Genomic DNA, 22,831 nt, shown 5'->3' with positions numbered 1-22,831 from the left:
CGCAGGAAGTGGTGAGTGCTGCCAAGGGTGGTGGTAGAGGCAAATGCATTGGTGGCATAAGAGGCTCCTAGACAGGCACATGAATGATAGAAAGTGGAGGGCTATGTAGAAGGGAAGGATTAGGTTGATCCTGGAGTAAATTAAATGGCAGGCACCACATCGTGGGCCAAGGGGCCTGTATTGTGTTGTACTGTTCTGTGTTCTATAAAACGAGTGACACAGCTGAAGTCAACTGCTCTCGAGGCACAGGCTAGGTTAATTAAGTCTTTTTAAATCTTCCCTACCCATTATTGGGTCTCAAGTGCAGCATCTTAGTGACAAAGGTCAATAAACTGCCTGTGATCTTTCTCTGCATTTGTACAAGCTTTTGATGAATGGCTGTCTCTGATGCTTGAATCCATCTCTCCTGTTTGACTGGCTGTACACTTGGACCGTTTCTGTTTTATCTCAGTTTTTATCCACCCCGAAAAAAGAAACTGAAGTATGTGGTGGTTAGTCAGGCTTTCCTGTTGAAAGTGATCTCATCCCCAACTGCTCGATCATCTCCCAACTTCACATTCTGATTGGTAAGGCTGTTTTTACAACACAATTATCTCTGAGCACATTGTATAAATCAGAGAGAAAGAATTAGTGGTTAATCACTGCACTGTAACCAAGAAAGAAACTGCAATCCAGGGGAATTTGTCATCAGCACTGAACCACAGCTGCAGGAGAGGGAGTCACTGCCTCTCCATGTGGACAAGCTCCCACTGGCAGGGAAGATTTCACAGTAACACTATTGCAGTTTTCCTTCAATTGACTGAGTGGATCATTACACATCAGCCGGTGATGGTCTTCCATCCTTCGGTGCCTGTCTGTGACTGCTGATCAGAGATAGTGTCACGGCTGCAGAAAAGGTGGTCGCCATGGAGGATTGTCTACGGACTCTCTGCGGGTGGAGGTTAAGAACAGGAAGGGGTCAATAACTATACTGGGTGTTTTTTATAGGCCGCCCAATAGTAACAGGGATATTGAGGAGCAGGTAGGGAAACAGGTCCTGGAAAGGTGTAATAATAAGAGTTGTCATGATGGGAGATTTTAATTTCCCAAATATTGACAGAGCAAGGGGTTTAGATGGGGTGGAGTTTGTTAGGTGTGTTCAGGAAGGTTTTTTGACACAATATGTAGATAAGCCTACAAGAGGACAGGCTGTACTTGATTTGGTATTGGGAAATGAACCTGGTCAGGTGTCAGATCTCTCAGTGGGAGAGCATTTTGGAGATAGTGATCATAATTCTATCTCCTTTACAATAGCATTGGAGAGAGATAGGAACAGACAAGTTAGAAAAGCGTTGAATTAGAGTAAGGGGAATTATGAGGCTATCAGGCAGGAAATTGGAAGCTTAAATTGGGAACAGATGTTCTCAGGGAAAAGTATGGAAGAAATGTGGCAAAGGTTCAGGGGATATTTGTGTGGAGTTCTGCATAGGTACGCTCCAATGCGACAGGGAAGTTATGGTAGGGTACAGGAACCGTGGTGTACAAAGGCTGTAATAAATCTAGCCAAGAAAAGAAAAGCTTACAAAAAATTCAGAGAGCTATGTAATGTTAGAGATCTAGAAGATTATAAGGCTAAGAGGAAGGAGTTTAAGAATGAAATTAGGAGAGCCAGAAAGGGCCATGAGAAGGCCTTGGCGGGCAGGATTAAGGAAAACCCCAAGGCATTCTACAAGTATGTGAAGAGCAAGAGGATAAGATGTGAAAGAATAGGACCTATCAAGTGTGACAGTGGGAAAGTGTGTATGGAACCGGAGGAAATAGCAGAGGTACTTAGTGAATACTTTACTTCAGTATTTACTATGGAAAAGGATCTTGGTGATTGTAGTGATGACTTGCAGCAGACTGAAAAGCTTGAGCATGTAGATACTAAGAAAGAAGATGTGCTGGAGCTTTTAGAAAGCATCAAGTTGGATAAGTCGCCGGGACTGAATGAGATATACCCCAGGCTACTGTGGAAGGTGAGGGAGGAGATTGCTGAGCCTCTGGCGATGATCTTTGCATCATCAATGGGAATGGGAGAGGTTCCGGAGGATTGGAGGGTTGCGAATGTTGTTCCTTTATTAAAGAAAGGGAGTAAAGATAGCCAAGGAAATTATAGACCAGTGAGTCTTACTTCAGTGGTTGGTAGGTTGATGGAGAAGATCCTGACAGGCAGATTTATGAACATTTGGAGAGATATAATATTATTAGGAATAGTCAGCATGGCTTTGTCAAGGGCAGGTCGTGCCTTACGAGCCTGATTGAATTTTTTGAGGATGTGACTAAACACATTGATGAAGGAAGAGCAGTAGATGTAGTGTATATGGATTTCAGCAAGGCATTTGATAAGGTACCCCATGCAAGGCTTATAGAGAAAGTAAGGAGGTATGGGATCCAAGGGGACATTGCTTTGTGGATTCAGAACTGGCTTGCTCACAGAAGGCAAAGGGTGATTGTAGATGGGTCATATTCTGCATGGAGGTCGGTGACCAGTGGTGTGCCTCAGGGATCTGTTCTGGGACCCTTACTCTTTGTGATTTTTATAAATGACATGGATGAGGAGGTGGAGGGATGGGTTAGTAAGTTTGCTGATGACACAAAGGTTGGAGGTGTTGTGGATAGTGTGGAGTGCTGTCAGAGGTTACAGCGGGACATTGATAGGATGCAAAACTGGGCTGAGAAGTGGCAGGTGGAGTTCAACCCAGATAAGTGTGAAGTGGTTCATTTTGGTAGGTCAAATATGATGGCAGAATATGGTATTACATAATGGTAAGACTCCTGGCAGTGTGGAGGATCACAGGGATCTTGGGGTCCGAGACCATAGGACACTCAAAGCAGCTGCGCAGGTTGACTCTGTGGTTAAGAAGGCATATGGTCTATTGGCCTTCATTAATCGTGGAATTGAATTTTGGAGCTGAGAGGTAATGTTGCAGCTATATAGGATCCTGGTCAGACCCCACCTGGAGTACTGTGCTCATTTCTGGTCGCCTCACTACAGGAAGGATGTGGAAGCCATAGAAAAGGTGCAGAGGAGATTTACAAGGATGTTGCCTGGATTGGGGAGCATGCCTTATCAGAATAGGTTGAATGAACACGGCCTTTTCTCCTTGGAGTGACGGAGGATGAGAGGTGACCTGATAGAGGTGTACAAGATGATGAGAGGCATTGATTGTGTGGATAGTCTGAGGCTTTTTCCCCAGGGCTGAAATGGTTGCCACAAGAGGACACAGGTTTAGGGTGCTGGGGAGTAGGTACAGAGGAGATGTCAGGAGCAAGTTTTTTATGCAGAAAGTGGTGAGTGCGTGGAATGGGCTGCCGGCAACAGTGGTGGAGGCGGATACGATAGGGTCTTTTAAGAGACTTTTGGATAGGTACATGGTTCTTAGTAAGATAGCGGGCTATAGGTAAGCCTAGTAATTTCTAAGGTACGGACATGCTCGGCACAACCTTGTGGGCCGAAGGGCCTGTATTGTGCTGTAGGTTTTCTATGTTTCTATGTTTCCTTATACCATACAGTACTGTGCAAAAACCTTAGCTAGGGTGCCTAAGACTTTTGCACTATACTGCCGCTGCAAAAAGAGAAAACTAATTTCATGATAAATGTGAGTGATTATCAACCTGATTCTGATATGGGTCTCTATTGTGGATTGATAGTGGGAAGGGGTCGTGGTTGGGAAAAGGGGAAGGGAGAGGGGAGGGAGCAGGAAGCACCAGAGAGACATTCTGTAATGATCAATAAACCAATTGTTTGGAATCAAATGACCTTGCCTGGTGTCTCAGGGCTGGGTGTGTCTGCACCCACACCACCTCCCACCCTGGCACTCTGCTCTGCCACCTGTCCCACTCCCTCCCACAACACTCCACCCTCCCCATTCTCAGCTTCCTTTGCTCCATATATTCCTAAGACTATTACACAGTACTGTAGGAGGGGAGTGGAAGGAGGTGACCTGTCAGAGGGCGATCACACAAATCAGACTGGCCCACCATTTAATCTGATCATGGCTGATCTGTCCAGCCTCAACTCCTCTTATCAGCCATTCCCGCCATTCCTTGAACTTTCAAATTCTTACCTGTCTCCATCTTCAATTTATCCACTGGCCCATCCCCCACTGCCCTCGGGCCTGAGAAGTCCGAGATCCAACCTCTGAGAGAAGATATTTCAGAATGGTTAAAGACAAATCAGTGATCGAAAGAGGAATGGGAGGAGAGAGGGAGAGACAGAGAGAGACAGAGACAGAAAGATAAGCAGAGAGAATGAGAAAGAGAATTAGAGGATAAGAGGATGAGAGAGAGGGAGAGAGAGATAGAGAAAGAGAGAGAGAAACAAAGAGAAGCAGAGAGAGAATGGGAAAGGGGATTGGAGAGGACAAGAGGATGAGAGAGCGAGAGAGAGAGTGTGGGAGAGAGAAAGGGAGACAGACAGAAACAGAAAGAGAATCAGAGAGAGAGAGAATGAGAGAGCAAATTAGAGAGGATGAGAGGATAAGTGAATGAGAGAATGAGAGAGAGACAGACAGAAACAGAAAGAGAAGCAGAGAGAGAGAATTAGAGAGGATGAGAGAACGACAGAGAGAGAGAGATTTATACATGTTTGTGAAAACATTTTATTGTAAATGTACTGGTGAACAAGTGGAGCTGTACAGCTGCTGTCTCCCTGTTCCTACAATCCAGGTTCAGTTTTGCTCTGCTTCCTGCCACACCCCAAAGCCCTGCGTGTTGGTGGCTGATGGGCCACTGTGAGTTCCCATATCCCAAAGCCCTGTGTGTTGGTGAGTGACTGGACCCCTGGGCTGAGTGTGAGTGGTTGTTTGGTGGTCAGTGCAGCCTCTTTCAATGCGGTATTACTCTGACCAGTATTCCCTGGCTGTGTCTGCGAGGATTGACATGTTTGGTTTGTGGATGGGAAGCTGGGAAAGGGAATTGTTTTGCTGTTGTTCTGCTGAACATTGCGGGCATGCTAAATTGTCACTAGAATGGTTGGTGCTACTAGCTGGCTGCCCGAGTTCATCTCCAGGTAGTGTTGGTTGTTAATGCAAACAACACATATTACTGTATGTTTCCGTATACTGTACATATAATAAATAAATCTGACTCTGTTTCTTGAACCAGAAGTCCCTGATTGTTTCTCTGAGGTTTGTCTGACTTTGCCTCTATCGACCACACACCATCCATGATCCGTGGGACTGAGTCTCCAGCTTTGCAGCTGCCCTCTGCCTGGGCTGAACAATCAAATGTCCCCTCAGAGCACAGATCTTGCTCCTACAAAGTCGCTGAAGTTGCTGAGTATCTACCTCACACCTCTGGCCAGGTTTAGCACCTTTCACCTGTACCATTGCCTCAAGATCCTGAGAAGACAGTTCACAGCAGAACCGGCCACTGACGTGATGCTTAATGGGGGGGGAGGGGGTATGTGTCACAGTAATTGGGTCATCTACACACTGATGCCAGGATGTGCATTACCCAACGTAAACCACGAAAATCTGACACCGGGTTAGCTGGATGATGAAGTGGCTTGAGCAAGCAGGTGCACCAGCCTGTTCAGGACCCCCAGACCAAATCTCAGGGATACATGCCTGGGTACAGCTTCACATTACTCACAGTGGGATGTCCATGCCAGTTCCAGGGAGCCCATCTTCCATCCCTGCCCCACTGGGGTGCAATAGTTCTCAAGGTGGATGGAACTGTCATTCCCGGGATGGATGGGACCCTCTTTTCAGGGTGAGTGGGCTTCATTTTCCCAGGATGGGTGGGCCCTCGTTTCTGTGTGTGTGGCCATGGGTTGCTGCCTTGGTGTTCTGGACAACTGGGGCCTGGTGGTCTGTTGTACCTCATGGACATGGCTGTGTGGATGTCAGTGAAAGCTGGAACCCACTCCATGTTCCCATTGCAACACACATCAAAGTTGCTGGTGAATGCAGCAGGCCAGGCAGCATCTCTAGGAAGAGGTACAGACGACGTTTCGGGCCGAGATCCTTCCTCAGGACCAACTGAAGGAAGAGCTAGTAAGAGACTTGAAAGTGGGAGGGGGAGGGGGAGATCCAAAATGATCGGAGAAGACAGGAGGGGGAGGGATGGAGCCAAGAGCTGGACAGGTGATTGGCAAAAGGGATATGAGAGGATCATGGGACAGGAGGCCCAGGGAGAAGGAAAAGGGGGAGGGGGGAAAACCCAGAGGATGGGCAAGGGGTATAGTGAGAGGGGCAGAGGGAGAAAAAGGAGAGAGAGAGAAAGAATGTGTGTATAAAAATAAATAACGGATGGGGTACGTGGGGGAGGTGGGGCATTAGTGGAAGTCAGAGAAGTCAATGTTCATGCCATCAGGTTGGAGGCTACCCAGATGGAATATAAGGTGAGTGTGGTTTCATCTTTACAGTAGGGGAGGCTGTGGATAGACATATCAGAATGGGAATGGGATGTGTTCCCATTGGTTGTTCCACTTGTAAATTGATTACCTGATTCCTTTTGAAAAAAGAAGAGACTGCAGATGCTGGAAGAAGTCTGCGTCAAACACATTTGTGAAGAAAGAGGTGACATTTTGGGAGTGATGCAGGGTCTCCACACAAAACATCAACATCACTGTGTTGCTGCTTCACCCACCAAGTTCTTCCAGTGTTCTCTTCTCCCTTTCTGAAAGCATTTGGAGAACAGTTAGCAAAGCCCTCCACTCTCACCCAGGAATTGGCCTCCAACTTTCCCATCACTGTTTATAATGTCTTCCTTCCTGCCTCAGTCATCTTCTCGTGCCTCCTGCTTGCCCCTGGCCTTTCCGCTCCACTGCGGCTGGGAGTCCGCCTGTCACTGACACCAAATAATCAGACACAGTGGCAGCAGCGCATCACACTCCACCTATGAATTCTGTTTCAGTTCACTTCAGGGAAGCTGAGAGCAAAGACATGGGAATTTTACCAATTACTCCGTGAAAGTTACAGTCGGTGGCTGCTGCACAACGCCTTTGCGGCCCAGTGCATCTTTCTGCATCCTCGCCATCCTCAAGTCCACAGCCCCTCTGTGCTCAAAATTCTGTCTTCTGCAGGTTCAACACCAGGTTCCTCACTGTCATGAGATTGTTTTCCAGCAATGGAACAAAACTGACAGCACAGAGGTAAAAAAATAAAATTAAACAATTCCTCCCTGTATAATGAACACTTTTGTCGATTGGTCATAAAGCATTTTGACCTTTGCTGAGATTATGAAGGCTATGGTATCAATGCTAGTCTGTCCTAAACCCGCGGAACCAAATTAAACTCATTAACCACAACCAGAGTGTGCTGGTGTCGGAGCCGAGTATAGAGAAAGGGCTTTTGAAATTCTCTGAAAAACACTTGCACATCACATAAACAGTTGATTACTCCTGTGAGCAAGACTGGGATCCTTTCAGTGAGCTCTGTGAAGGTCAATGAGACTCATCTGCTACAACTTATTTTTTCCATTGATTTGAGGAACAGTTTTCCCCCCAATTATCGGTGTTACAATGCACAATAAAGAGCCTGTGATTGCACAGCCTGTGTATTTATAACTGCTGATTAAACCTCAGGTTATAACATTACATACCAAGTGGTGTAAATCACAACCTTCAGGAAAAACTGCCTCTTAATTTTGAAGAAATTCCCTAACACATCAATCTTAGCAGTCACTTAATACCTCCAGTTACTGCCTAAAGAGGCTCTACGTTTAGACGACTATAATCCAGAAATGGCTCACAATATCAGTAAACCCGCTCTGCATTGCCTGTTCTTGTTGTGTCCCAGTCTACATGGGTGAGGAACTCAGCTCAGGACAGGGTGACGCGGACTATTGCACCAAACAGGCATCTCCAATCAGTGCCAACAGTAACACAATATAGAAACACACACAAGATGCTGGAGCAACTCAGCAGGTCAAGCAGCGCCTATGGAGAGGAATAAACAGATGATGTTTTGGGCTGAAACCCTCCATCAGGACAAGAAAGGAAGGGAGACGAAGCCAGAGTAAGAAGCATCTTACCATAGATGCAGAGCAGTGCAGAGACTGTTGTGCACACAACAGAACAAGGCAGAGACTATCGTGCACACAACAGCAGAACAGTGCAAAGACTGTCGTGCTCACAACAGAACAAGGCAGAGACTGTCGTGCACAGAAAAGTAGAACAGTGTGGGACTGTCGTGCACAGAACACTAGAACAGTGCAGAGACTGTCGTGCACACAACAGCAGAACAGCGCGGGGACTGTCGTGCACAGAACAGTAGAACAGTGTGGGGCTGTTGTGCACAGAACAGTAGAACAGTGTGAAGACTCGTGTACATAACAGTAGACAGTGCGGAGACTGTTGTGCACACAACAGCAGAACTGTACTGAGACTGTCATGTATACAATGGTAGAGCAGTGCAGAGACTGTCGTGCACACGACAGCAGAACAGTGCGTAGACTGTTGTGTATTATTTATATATATTATATATTGATATACAGCACAAAACAGGCCCTTCCAGCATTCAAGCCGTGCCGACCGACAAACCATGATTTAACCCTAGCCTAATCACAGAACAATTTACGATGACCAATTAACCTATTAACCAGAGCACCCAGAAAAAACCCTTGCATTCCATAGGGTGGATGTACAGATGATGTCGGAATTGAATTCCGAGCTCTGATGCACTGAGCTGAAATAACATCATGCCAACTGCTATGCTACCTTGCCGTCCATTATCAAAGTACATATGTGTCACCATATACTACCCTGTGATTCATGTACTTAAGGCATACACAGTAGCTACAAAGAAACACAAAAGATTCAATGAAAAACTGCAGACTAAAGATGGCATACAACCAATATGCAAAAGATAAACTATGCAAGAGGAAAAAAAAACAAAATAATAATAATAATAATAAATGAGCAATAAATATTGAGAACATGAGTTGTAGGGTCCTTGAAAGTGAGTCCATAGGTTGTGGAACCATTTCATTGTTGAGGTGAGTGAAGTTATTCCCTCAGCTTGGGCTTCCAGCCAGGTACAGGTATCGATTATAACCGGTGTTTCCATGACAAACTCTATTTTCATCAGGGATAATGCCTGGGCATGTCTACTCCGGTGGTATTTATACCCTTGTAGTCCGTCCTTCCTGATTGCTTAGTCCCCAGCCAATCAGATTTCGGCTCTGTGTATACAACACTAGAACAGTGCAGAGACTGTTGTGCACACAACAGCCAAACAGTGTAGGGACTGTTGTGCAGTCTGAAGCCAAACAAATAGAACCAAATAGACCATAGGACCATGAGATTGCATGGGATTGTGTCTGCTCCGCCATTCCAACATAGCTGATTAATTGTCTCTATCAGCCCTTTCTCCCTGTAACCTTTGACATCCTCACTAAACAAGAACTTATCATCTTCCGGTTTTAATATACTCGGTTGCTTGGCCTCCACAGCCATCTGTGGCAATAGATTCACCACTCCCTGGCTAAAGAAGTTCCTTCTCATCTCTGTTCTAAAGGAAAGACCCTCTATTATAAGGCTGTGCCCTCTGGTCCTAGACTCCCCCATTATAGGAAACATCCTCTCCATGTTCACTCTGTCTAGGTCCCGATGAGATTCCCCCTCATTCTTCTAAACCCCAGTGAGTACAAGCCCAGGGTCATCAAATATTTCTCGTATGTTAACTCTTTCATTTCAGGAATAATTCTTGTGAACCTCCTCTAAACCCTCTCTAATGCCAGCACTTCTTTTCTTAGATAAGGGGCCCAAAGCTGCTCACAATATTCCAAATGTGGGCTGGTCAATACCTTATAAGGTCTTAGCATTGCATCCTTGCTTTTATATTCTAATCCTCTGGAAACGAATGCTAACATTGGATTTGCCTTCCTTTCCACTGAATGAACCTGCAAGAGGTCCTTCAGGAAATCCCCCATGAGGACTCCCAAGTCCCTTTGCATCTCTAATTTCTGAATTGTCTCCCTGTTTAGAAAATAGTCTATCCCTTTATTCCTTTTACCATAGTTCATGACCATACACTTCCCCACACTATGTCTATGTGCACCTTCTTTCCCCATTCTCCCAATCTGTCTATCCTTCTGCAGACTCCTTACTTCTTCAATATTACATGTCCCTCTGCCTGTCTTCAAATAACTGAAAGAGGGAGAGTTAAGGGTCGGAGAACGTGACAGAGGGATGTGAGCGAGGGCATGGTTTCAGCAGTCTGCCAGTGGTGGAGAAGAAGCTGTTCCTGCATCTGGATTGTGCTCCTGCATTTTCTCCCAGAAGGTAGAAGACAAAAAAGGGAATGGCCAGGGTGGCAGGTGTCCCTGTCGATACTGTCAGCCTTTCTGCAGCAATGCACCATGAAGATGGAGAGGATAGAAGAGTGTGATGACCCTTCGCTACTCTCTGCAAGTTGCATTGCTCCACAGCAGAGCAGATGCCATCCCAGGTTGTGATGTAGCCAGTCAGGATATTTTCTAGACCACATCTGCAGAAAGTGTCATTTCTATGTTGGGACCAAAATGCTGAGCCCTTGCAGCTTGGTGGGGGCAGTCAGATCTTGTCAGGACACAGAGATGTGAGTAACACTCTCAGTCATGGGGATTAGACAGACCTTTAGTTCACAGAATCTCCAAACTTTTGATCTCTGTCTCCAATGTCAAACATGCTATAACTAAAATAACCAGTCATTATTCAGCCACACTCCTTCCTATGGCAACTTGTCCAGATCATGTTCCATCATCAGCTCTTCCTCAGTGCCTTTGAACAGTGTTTGCTGACTATCCTTAAAGTAATGGATACCATCCTTGCTGGACCTGAGCCAGACCTGAGCTCATCTTGACTCACTCTAACCACAAACTTAATTCTGCCCATTGGGTCTACGTGGAATCACAGTGTGTCTGGGTGAATCTGCGATTCCTTTACACCAAACGTGTTTTCACCAGTGAAGTTCACTGTGTGGATACATGGCAGATCACGATCAAGGTTAATGTAGGGTTTCTATGGACAACAGATAAGAACCGTGAGATATTCATCTCTGAAAGACTGGCAGATGGAGTTCAATGGGGATTGGGGGCGGGGTGGGAGGAAGGTGGTGTGAAGGAGCTGCAGTTTGGCAGGTCAAACATAAAGGGGCATTAAATAGCAAGATCCTTCTGGGTGCAAGTTCACAGCTCCCTGAAAGCGGCAAGACAAGCAGATAGGGTCGAAAAGAAGGCATTTAGCATGCTTGCCTTCATTGGTCATGGTATTCAGCACAAAGATGGCAAGTCAGGTGGCAATTGTATCAATCTTGGTCGGGACATTTGGAATATTGGGTTTGAAAGAGGGGCAGGAACGGAGGAGGGTGGGGTAGGAGGGGCAGGATCATGGAAGAGGGTGAGGTAGAAAGGGCAGGAACACAGAGGGGTGAGGGGCGGGAAAAGAGGGGATGGGGTAGGTCTGACAGGAATGTGGAGTGGATGAGGTAGGAGGGGCAGGAACATGAAGTGAGTGAGGTAGGAGGGGGAGGAAAAGAATGAGTGAGGTAGGAGAGGCAAGAACATGGAGGGATAAGGTAGGAGGGGCAGGAAAGGAGAGGTAAGTTAGAAGGGGCAGGAACATGAAGTGAGTGAGGTAGGAGGAACAGGAATGAATGGGTTGGGATAGGTGGAGCAGGAACATGAAAGGGGTGAGGTAGGAGGAGCAGGAAAGGAATGAGTGAGGTAGGAGAGGCAAGAACATGGAGGGGTAAGGTAGGAGGGGCAGGAAAGGAGATACGTTAGAAGGGGCAGGAACGAATGGGGTGGGATAGGGGGAGCAGGAAAGGAATGAGTGAGGTAGGAGAGGCAAGAACATGGAGGGGTAAGGTAGGAGGGGCAGGAAAGGAGATACGTTAGAAGGGGCAGGAACGAATGGGGTGGGATAGGGGGAGCAGGAAAGGAATGAGTGAGGTAGGAGAGGCAAGAACATGGAGGGGTAAGGTAGGAGGGGCAGGAACGGAGGGGGTGATGTAGAAGAGGCAGGAACATGGAGGGGGTAGGTAGAGTAGAAACATGGAGGGGGAATGAGAGAATGGAAACTGCTCGGCCCAGTAATGAGGTAATAGGGTAAGAATAGAAGGTAGAACCAGAGAGTGCGGGCGCCGAAGTCTGAAAAGCTCAGCAGCCTCCGTGGGACAGAAACCACTCAGGTTCAGGTCCATCACTTTCCGTTCACTCTGACTGTTACTAACTTGAAACATTAACTCTTTCAGAATACAGAAACAAAGTTAAAAGAAGCAAGAGGAGACCAACTGGCCCCTCAAGCTTTCCCAACATTTTGTAAGATAATGGCTGACCAGCTCCAGGTCTCATCTCCCCTGCTGTTTCTGTCTGCACAGATAGTGCCTAACCTACTGGTACTTCCAGTACTTTCTCTCCTTATTTCTTTTAAAGTGTTCTCTGGATTCTGCTTGAAAAGGTCAAATTGAAATGGATGGCTTTGAGTTATAAAGGACAGTATTTACACTGACCTGAATCATCCAGGATCTTACAAATTTCATGGCTTGAACAGTCAGTGTGATTAAACACCAGACTGTTTTAATTTAGCTCTTTTTGGTATCATCCTTGTACCAATGAGTTAACCTCAAACAAACTGTATCACTCCACAAGACTAAGCTAATCTCTGGCCACTTTTTCCAAACAATTGCTTACATCACTGAGATTTCTGCTGGTCTCCACTGCAGATCAGAGTCTTGTGTCAATATTTGCTTCCTCCAAGAAGCAGCTTTCCACTTGCAGGGCCCAGGGAATTACGCTGCAATGAATTGTTTGTCTGCTAGAAAATATTTGTACAATTATTAAAGCTACAGTCTAAGTTGTCTCTCTTATCTTTAACAATGCAACCAACATTAGCCAATGTCTTTGACCTAAACCTCAAAATCCCATTTGATTTGTATAACACTGAAGTTTGCCATCAAACACGGATAGATTACACCAAATCCACACAAAGGAATGCCCAGACAATTATTAATAATAAAACTTGATTATTTGCAGAAGAAATTTCTCTAAAAAATGTTATTTTAGAAGTCTAATCCATATGTAAGCCATGTGGAATTTATAAACTGCTAGCTTTAAAATGTAAATAAAAAGTTCACATAAGAGTCTAACAATGGGATAGTTGTTGGGGGATTTTGTGCCTGTATTTTCAAATGTCCGATGCATGGAGACAATTGTGAGGGTCTCAGCAATGCTTCTCCCACGGAGAAATTTAATTGCATCATCATCTTTCCAGCATTAGCGGCTAATGTGGTCAGAACAATCATGTAAAGAATTTGTCTTCCACCAGACTGCTGCAGCTTTGGTTTTCCAGGAGACAGGGGAAGTTTTGAACCTCTGAGTTCCCACATTCCTCCTGGCAGCTGGAGGTACTGTTGTCAGACAGAACATTCTCATGGGGTAACAGTGGGGGGAGAGGGTGTGCAGCAACAAAGGCAGCAGCGAACATTCAGCAGTTCCTATCTTGTCCTTTCTGATGGAACTTCATACTGTATGGTGGATTTAATCCCACTCGTGCCTGAGACATGCAATCTGAACTGAGCATTATGTCACGTGTGTCAGAGACCACTGGCCATATCTGGTGTGTGGGGGCTCTGTCTGGTGGTACAGAGATCAGGAGGGGCTGCAGTCGCCCTGGTTAATGGTGTAGTTGAAGAAACAAGGATGAGGCAGTTGGGCTTCGGGTGAGGTCTGCCTGGGATTCTTAGCAAGGGTCAGGTCAAAGTTCAAAATTCAAAGTAAATTTATTATCAAAGTACCATATACAACACTAAGATTCATTTTCCTGCAGGCATTCTCAGCAATCTATAGAACAGTAACTATAACAGGATCAGTGCAGAAGACAACTAACTGTGCAAATGCAAGTATAAATAAAAAGGCAGCATAGTTTCAAGGTGCTTGGAAGTAGGTACAGAGGGGATGTCAGGGGTAAGTTTTTTACACAGAGAGTGGTGGATACACAGAATGCACTGCCAGCGACGGTGGTAGAAGTGGATACAATAGGGTCTTTTAAGAGCCTCTTAGATAGGTACATGGAGCCTAGAAAAATAGAGGGCTATGCAGTAGGCTAATTCTAGGCAGTTTCTAGAGTAGGTTACATGGTCGGCACAACATTGTGGGCCGAATGGCCTGTAATGTGCTGTAAATTTCCATATTCTATGTTCTAATATTGAGAACATGAGATAAAGAGATAGAATCCATAAAGTGAGATCATTGGTTGTCGGAACATTACAAGGAAGGGCAAGTGAGTGCAATTATCCCCTTTTATTCAAGAGTCTGATGACTGAGGGATAGGATCTGTTCCTGAACCTGGTGGTGCAGAGAGACAACAGAGAAAGGTGATGGGCAAGTGTGGAGAAGAAATGGGGTGAGAGGGAAACCAGAATGGGGAGTGGAAAAAGAGAAACGTGGGAGAGGGAGAAATGATCAGAAGTTAGAGAAATCTATGTTCATGCCATCAGGTTGGAGGCTACCCAGCTGGAATATGAGGTCTTACTCCTCCAGTCTGAGTGTGGGCTCATGGCAGTAGAGGAGGCCATGAACAGGCATGTCAGAATGGAAATGGGAATGGGATTTCTGTTTTAAATGTTTCTCTCAATGGTTTGTAACCTGCTTTCAGAGCTTACCTCTGAACATGCTGCTTCCGGTCGAGGGCTCTGAGGGTCCATTTAACTGTTCTTGTTGATTGAGTCAATCAAATAAAATCTGCTTCTCCTCATGGGGACTCCTACAGTTGGGGAGAACACGTGAGGAGATGGGAATCTGGAATAAAGAGGAAAATTCTGGGAAAAATCAGCAGGTCGGGGAGTACCAGTGGAGCATGCATTTGGTGTCGGTTCTAAGGGGCATCACAGGAGGAGAAAGAAAGCAGTAGCGTTATTAAGGGGTGGGGATGGAGAGCTACAAGACCACAGCATTTTGGATTTAGAGATTCCTAATCATGTATCTCCTGTAGGCCCTTGGAAGTTGATGTTACTGTAAGTGTAGCCCTCCCTACAAGAAGTGCCTAATATCAGAGGACATGCATTTAAGGTGAGAGGAGGCAATTTCAAAGGAGATGTCAGGGGCAAGTTTTTAACAGAGAGAGTGATGGGTGCCTGGTATGCGCTGCCTTGGTAGAGACAGGTACATTAGGACTTTGAAGAGATGTTTAGATAGGCACATGAATGTGTGGAAAATGGAAGGCTATGGACATTGTGTAGGCAGAGGGTATTAGTTAGGCTGCCGATTTGATTACTTATTTAATTGGATCCGCACAACATTGTGAGCCGAAGGGTCTGTTCCTGTGCTGAGTTTTAAGAAAGGTGTGTACCACAGGATCACAGACAACTCACCATATCTGCTCCACAGCACCATGGTTTCACGTGGATGCTCTGAGTTGCATCCCCTACCTCCAGTCAGGCTCACTGTTAATGTTGCATGCAATCACTGTCTGATGAGCATGGGTTAAATCCAGTTCTATTTCCAACTCTGCAATAGATTCAATGTGTTTAACATCACTTACTGTGAAAGGCAGCCACTCTCTCGAGTTAGTTTGGACTCCACTGCTCAGTATAACCAGACAGAACATGGCTTATTCATGTTCCACGTTTTATTGTAGAAATTACACATCTCGACCAGCAGCAAAACATTGTACAAAGAGTAGAATCTATGTCTGTGGCAACTACTTTCACCACTTAAAAAACTATTAATTTTTTAGGGTATTTAGGTAAGAACTAATGACATCTCTGAGTTTTCCTGGTTACTGAAGTAGAAGATTGTACTGAGACTAGGACACAGTTGGATTTGGTTGTGACAGGTACTGGCAAGTTTGACTCTAGGAGATGGCTCAGAGTCCCTGTAATCCCAGATCCTAATGCGCACACACACATATCCACAAAGAACACATCCACCACATATTTCTCCCCTACAAAGATGGAGAAGATTTTTTTGGTTTAGTTATTGTCAGTTTGCTATCTCCTTTGCTTTCTGTTTCTTCAAATGCCTTGTCAGGTCGTCAATTCGCAGGTCCTTCAGCTGAACCAGATGCTCAAGTCTCTGTACTTTCAACTGCAGAATCTAACAAAGCAAAGATTAAACTTTCAGCAGAATTACAGCATTTCAGCAGCACCACACAGCAACCTGAGCTCTTGCAATGAAATGCAGACCCTTTAACAATTAAATAACTAATGGCCAGCTCCAGAATATTGAGCAGTGCCCATTCACAATCACTGCTTCCTGCTCTGTACCTTTTGGGCACAATGATTAGAAAATGCTTTCAGACTATATACGTTTTTAGTAAAGATGAAAGATTAGCTTTATTTGTCACATGTGCATGGAAACATATAATAAAATGTCACTTGCATTAACGACCACAGTCCGATGATATGCTGGGGGCAGTCTGCAAGTGTTGCCACGCTTCCAGCACCAACATAGTATACCCACAACTCACCAACCCTAACCCGCACATCTTTTGGAAAGTGGGATGAAACCATAGCACCCAGAGGAAACGCATGTGTTCACGGGAAGAACGTATAAACTTCTTCAGACAGTGGCAAGATTCAGAACCTTACTTGCTGGCACTGTGAAGTGTTAAACTAATTGGTTCACTACTGTGTTGCCTTGTTGTGTTTCCTTTGCAAAACTAACAACGTGAACAACTTGTAATATGTGTGAAGGATTGCACGTGGACGTAGGAGGCAACATCAGTAAGATCATGTTCAGTTTATTGTCATTCAACCGTACACATGTATACAGCTAAACAAAACATTCCTCGGACCCAGTAAATATAACTTACACACACAACACATAAAGTAGTATTACCACAAATAAATTCACAAATAACAAGGTGCATTTATGACACAGGTTAAAAAATAAACAGTATAATGCTACTGGCACTTCATACGAGATGAGACCTGTGTGGTGGCAGTGAATTCAGTACTTTTATGGCCTGGGGAGAAGAAGCTATTTCTCATCCTAACAGTTTTTGTCCTAATGTTACGGCACCTCGTTCCTGATGGGGTCAAAGAGATTGTTGGATGGATAGGAGGAATCACTGACCTTGCTAAGGACATGACCACGGGTGGAGTTGACAACGTGGGCGGTTGTCTTTACTAAAAGAATAAGAGAAAAGGCTGCCACCATTTGATCCTTCAAGAGCTGGGAGTGTCAGTGATAGTCACACCGAAGGATTGTCAATGCAGAGTTCAGCGTAAATTTATTATCAAAGTACATATATGTCAATATAAACCCTGAGATTCACTTTCTTGTGGCTATTCACAGTAAATATAAGAAATACAATAGAATCAATGAAAGACCACACACAACAGGACAAACAACCAATGTGCAAAATACAACAAAATGAAAAAAGAATAAATAAATAAATAAATAAATATTGAGAACTTGAGATGAGGGGTGCTTGAAAGTACTCCACAGGTTGTGGGAACAGTTCAGTGTTGGGGTGAGTGAAGCTATCACCAATGGCCTGATGTTTAACCGCTCCTGAACCTGGTGGTGTGAGTCCTAAGGCTCCTTCCTGATATCAGCAGCAAGAAGAGAACATAGCCTACTATTCACCGTGTAAGACCTACTCTGGTTTGTCCTAAGTGCAACACCTCGCACTTGTCTGTATTAAATTCCATCTACCATTTTTCCAGCTGGTCCAGATTCCACTGCAAGCCATGATAGTCTTCCTCGCTGTCCACTACACCCCTAATATTGGTGTCATCCGCAAATAGTCTGACCCAGTTAACCACATTATCAGATTCTTCATATAGATAGAGGAAATGATGGCTTTGTGGCAAAGTTTGTGGATGATACAAAGATAGGGCGAGGGGTAGGTAGTGCTGAGGAAGCAACATGATAACAGAAAGACTTAGACAAATTGTTAGAATGGGCAAAAAAGTGGCAGATGGAATATAGTGCTGGGAAATTTATGATAATGCATTTTGGTAAAAGGAACAATAGTGCAGACTATTATTTAAATGGGGAGAAAATTCAATCATCAGAGGTGCAAAGGAACTTAGGAGTCCTCATGCAAGACTCCCAGAAGGTTAATTTACAGATTGAGCCTGTGGTAAAGAAAGCAGATTTAATGTTGACATTTATTTCAAGGGGAATAGAATATAAAAACAAGGAGATAATGCTGAGCCTTTATAAGACACTAGTCAGGCCGCATTTGGAGTATTGTCAATGGTTTTGGGCCCCTTATCGCAGAAAGGATGGATTGTCGTTGGAGAGAGTCAGAGGAGGTTCACGAGTATTGTTCCCGGAATGAAAGGGTTAACATATGGGGAGTGTTGGGCAGCTTTGGGCCTCTTCTCGCTGAAATTTAAAAGAATGCATGGGGATCTCATTGAAACCTACCGAAAGTTGAAAGGATGAGATAAGGTGGATGTAGAGAGGATGTTTCCTCTGGTGGGGGTACCCAGAACTAGAGGGCACAGCCTCAAAATTGAGGGGCAACCTTTTAGAACAGAAGTAAGGAGGAATTATTTTAGCCAAGGAGTGGTGAATCTGTGGAATGCTCTGCCACAGGCTGCAGTGGAGGCCAAGTCTGTGGTTATATTCAATGCGGAAGATGATAGATTCCTGATTGGTCGGAGCATCAGGGGATATGGTGAGAGGGCAGGTGCATGGGGTTGAAAGGATCTGGGAGCATCCATGATGAAATGGTGGAGCAGACTCAATGGGCTAATTCTGCTCCTATGTCTTATGGTTATAGATGACAATCATCACTGACCCCTGCGGCACTCCACTAGCGCAGGCCTCCAGTCACAGAGGCAACCATCTGCTTCCACTCTCTAGCTTCTTCCACAAAGCCGGTGTCTAATCCAATTTACTACCTTATCTTCAATGCTGAACCACTGAACCTTCTTGACCAGCCTCCATGCAGGACGGTGTCAAATGCCTTGCTAAAGTCCATGTAGACATTTTTTGTAAGCTTTTCATAGTCGTAGTCATACTTTATTGATCCCGGGGGAAATTGGTTTTCATTACAGTTGCACCATAAATAATAAATAGTAATAGAACCATAAATAGTTAAATAGTAATATGTAAATTATGCCAGTAAATTATGAAATAAGTCCAGGACCAGCCTATCGGCTCGGGGTGTCTGACCCTCCAAGGGAGGAGTTGTAAAGTTTGATGGCCATAGGCAGGAATGACTTCCTATGACGCTCTGTGCTGCATCTCGGTGGAATGAGTCTCTGGCTGAATGTACTCCTGTGCTCACCCAGTACATTATGTAGTGGATGGGAGACATTGTCCAAGATGGCATGCAACTTGGACAGCATCCTCTTTTCAGACACCACCGTGAGAGAGTCCATTTCCATCCCCACAACATCACTGGCCTTACGAATGAGTTTGTTGATTCTGTTGGTGTCTGCTACCCTCAGCCTGCTGCCCCAGCACACAACAGCAAACATGATAGCACTGGCCACCTCAGACTCATAGAACATCCTCAGCATCGTCCGGCAGATGTTAAAGGACCTCAGTCTCCTCAGGAAATAGAGACGGGTAGTCAAGGGTATTTCCATACCAGACTGATGCAACCAGCTAATACCCTCTCCACTGCACATCTATAGAACTTTGTCAAAGGTTTAGATGTCATGCTGATTCCTTACAAACTTCGAAGAAAGTAGAAGCACTGCCATGCTTTCTCTATGTGCTGGACCTAGGACAGATCCTTTGAAATGTTAACACTGAGGAAATTAAATCTTTTGACCCTCTCTATCTCTGACGCTGTGATGAAGACTGGCTCATGGACTTCTGGTTTCCTCCTCCTGAAGTCAATAATCAGCTTCTTGGTCTTGCTGACATTGACTGTGAGGTTGTTGTTGTGGCACCACTCAGCCAGATTTACCAATCTCCCTTCTATATGTTGTGTGCTGACAAACGCTGGAGGTCCACTCGGAGAAGAGTTCAAGTGACAAATAAGATGCAATTAAATATGCAAAAAGAACAATTTGGTAAAAAATCTTGGTACTTTAGGATAAAATATGGAGAATTCAGAGCACATACATATTTTACATCATGGCGTGATATGGAATTAAAAAGAAGTTAAGCTGCCTGTGTGAAGCAGCTCACTGAAGTTGTGAAAGAGGGAAGAGATTAGTGTAATGAGAGGGGACCACAGCTCAGCCAGCCCTGGATATTCTCAAACATCAGCACCAGCAAAATCTGCATCTCCTTCAGCCAATGAAAACACAGACAATAGAAAGAAGGTATTAAAATGGTTTCTTTTGTGAGAAATTGGTATAGAAACTTGGCATTAAAACAAATGTTAATTTTGCGAACTCTCAAACTTTACATTGCAGCTTGTAGCACAAGACCATAACACACAGGAACAGAATTAGGCCAATCCCTCATGGCTGATTTATTTTCCCTCCAAACCTATTCTCCTGCCTCCTCCTCCTAACCCTGTGATGCCATGATTAATCAAGAACCTATCAATACTTGCTTTAAATATACCCAATGACTTGGCCTCCGCAGCAATCTGTGGGAATGAATTCCACAGATTCACCAACTCTGGTTAAAGAAATTCCTTCTCATTTCTGTTTTAAAGGTACCATTATAAATATACAAAGATTAATAAATTGGTGTTTCTTCCCCATTTATCGGCTATGGCCAACTGTGTCACAGTGTTCAATGTGGCTCTAATGCAAACATTGAGTCTATTACACATGTGCTCTGAGTTAATCTTACCCCATAACATGATGATTGTTCTTGAAATGCAGCCATCATTTTCATTAAGTGCTTTGGCTTATGAAAAAGAGTTTAAATAAATAATTATTCTTGGCTGAGAAACAGAGGCTATGTAACTAAAGACAGTTTTAACATTAGCTCCTCTAAGGAAACAGATAGAACTTGACACACTTGTGTTACTGAGGGACCTTCAATTGAAATGCAGGGTTGAACAAGCCTGTCACAGACCCTGTGTGTTTCCCTTCTCCTGCTCCTTATAACTGGACACTGGGCACGAGAATGGCTCGGCCTGTGGTTCTCATTGCACCAATTCACCTTGGGCATCGATGGAATAGTGCATGAGGCCAAAGACAGAGGTCAGAACAATAGTGGGGCGAGTTGACTAGAAACTCAGGATCACCCTCACAGATGCAGTGACACAATCCACAATTCTCCTGGATAGGGGAGCCCACTTGGTTGGCACAGGATACAGTTGACTTCATAGGGGAAAGTGCAGGTGAGTTGCTTCTTTCCCTGGAAGTACAGTTAGGATCTCTGGATAGTGTTGAAGTGGGGTTATGCTGCCTGTAGTTGACGGGGAAGTATTGTAAATGAGAGTGGATAGTGCTGATGAAAGACTGAGCAGGAGTCATGGTGGGAAAGTGTCCTTTTAAATGCTGGAAGGAGAAGGAATGAATCACCTAGAGCAGTTTGTGAAGATGCTCAAGGGGGAATGCATTCAGCCAGTTCAATGTGTGGTGGAGGTAAGGGGTGCCTCGAATCTCTGCTGAAAAAAGCAGTGAAGGGGTCTCAGACCATCCTAGCTGATATGCAGATCTGCTGGAGCACCAAGGTACAGGTGAGTGAGTGGGACCAGGAAACAGGAAGCTGTGAAATTAGCGCTCAGGGTGTTGTGGATGTGAGGGGGAAGGCACAGGTCAGAGGAATGGTCAATGTTTCTCAGGGAACGTACGGAAGAAACATGGCAAATATTCAGGGGATATTTGTGTGGAGTTCTGCATAGGAACATTCCAATGAGGTAGGGAAAGGATAGTAGGGTACAGGAACTGTGGTGTACAAAGGCCGTTGTAAATCTAGTCAAAAAGAAAAGAGCTTACGAAAGGTTCAAAAGGCTAGGTAATGACAGAGATCTCAGATCTTGGTGATTGTAGGGATGACTTACAGTGAACTGAAAAGCTTGAGCATGTAGATATTAAGGAAGAGGATATGCTGGAGCTTTTGGAAAACATCGAGTTGGATAAGTCACCGGGACCAGACCAGAAGTACCCCAGGCTACTGAGGGAGGCGAGGGAGGAGATTGCTGATCCTCCGACAATGATCTTTGCATCATCAATGGAGATGGGAGAGATTTCAGAGGATTGGAGGGTTGTGGATGCTGTTCCCTTATTCAAGAAAGGGAGTAGAGATAGCCCAGGAAATTATAGATCAGTGAGTTTTACTCCAGTGGTTGGTAAGCTGATGGAGGAGATCCTGAGAGGCAGGATTTATGAACATTTGGAGAGGCATAATATGATTAGGAATAGTCAGCATGGCTTTGTTAAAGGTAGGTCGTGTCTTACGAGCCTGATTGAATTTTCTGAGGATGTGACTAAGCACATTGATGAAGGTAGAGCAGTAGATGTAGTGTATATGGATTTCAGCAGGGCATTTGATAAGGTACCTCATGCAAAGCTTATTGGGAAAGTAAGGAAGCATGAGATCCCAGGAGACATCGCTTTGTGGATCCAGAACTGGCTTGCCCACAGAAGGCAAAAAGTGGTTGTAGACGGGTCATATTCTGCATGGAGGTCGGTGACCAGTAGTGTGCTTCAGGGATCTGTTCTGGGACGCCTATTCTTCGTGATTGTTATAAATGACCTGGGTGAGGAAGTGGAGGGATGGGTTAATAAATTTGCTGATGACATAAAGGTTGGGAGTGTTGTGGATAGTGTGGTTGGAGGTTACAGCAGGACATCAACAGGATGCAAAACTGGGCTGAGAAATGGCAAATGGAGTTCAACCTAGATAAGTGTGAGGTGGTTCATTTTGGTAGGTCAAATATAATGGCAGAATATAGTATTAATGGTAAGACTCTTGGCAGTGTGGAGGATCAGAGGGATCTTGGGGTCCGAGTCCATAGGACATTGTTCCCGATGTTGGGGAAGTCCAGAATGAGGGGTCA

At 44.8% G+C, this 22,831-nt stretch overlaps 1 protein-coding gene across 1 annotated transcript in view; it reads right to left on the bottom strand.

The window, feature by feature from the left end:
• Positions 1-13,831: 13,831 nt before the first annotated feature.
• The window catches only part of spef1 (sperm flagellar 1), a 55,617-nt gene continuing 46,617 nt past the window's right edge, over positions 13,832-22,831 (bottom strand). Inside the window, exon 7 of the mRNA XM_072282932.1 lies at positions 13,832-16,044. Within this exon, the coding sequence (XP_072139033.1) occupies positions 15,931-16,044 (114 nt within the window). The 3' untranslated portion in view covers positions 13,832-15,930. The remainder of the gene's footprint in view (positions 16,045-22,831) is intronic.

This window comes from Mobula birostris, chromosome 18 (genome assembly GCF_030028105.1).
Source record: "Mobula birostris isolate sMobBir1 chromosome 18, sMobBir1.hap1, whole genome shotgun sequence".
NCBI lineage: Eukaryota > Metazoa > Chordata > Chondrichthyes > Myliobatiformes > Myliobatidae > Mobula > Mobula birostris.
The sequence above is the reverse complement of the archived record's forward strand: the minus strand, read 5'-3'. Positions and strand labels throughout refer to the sequence as shown.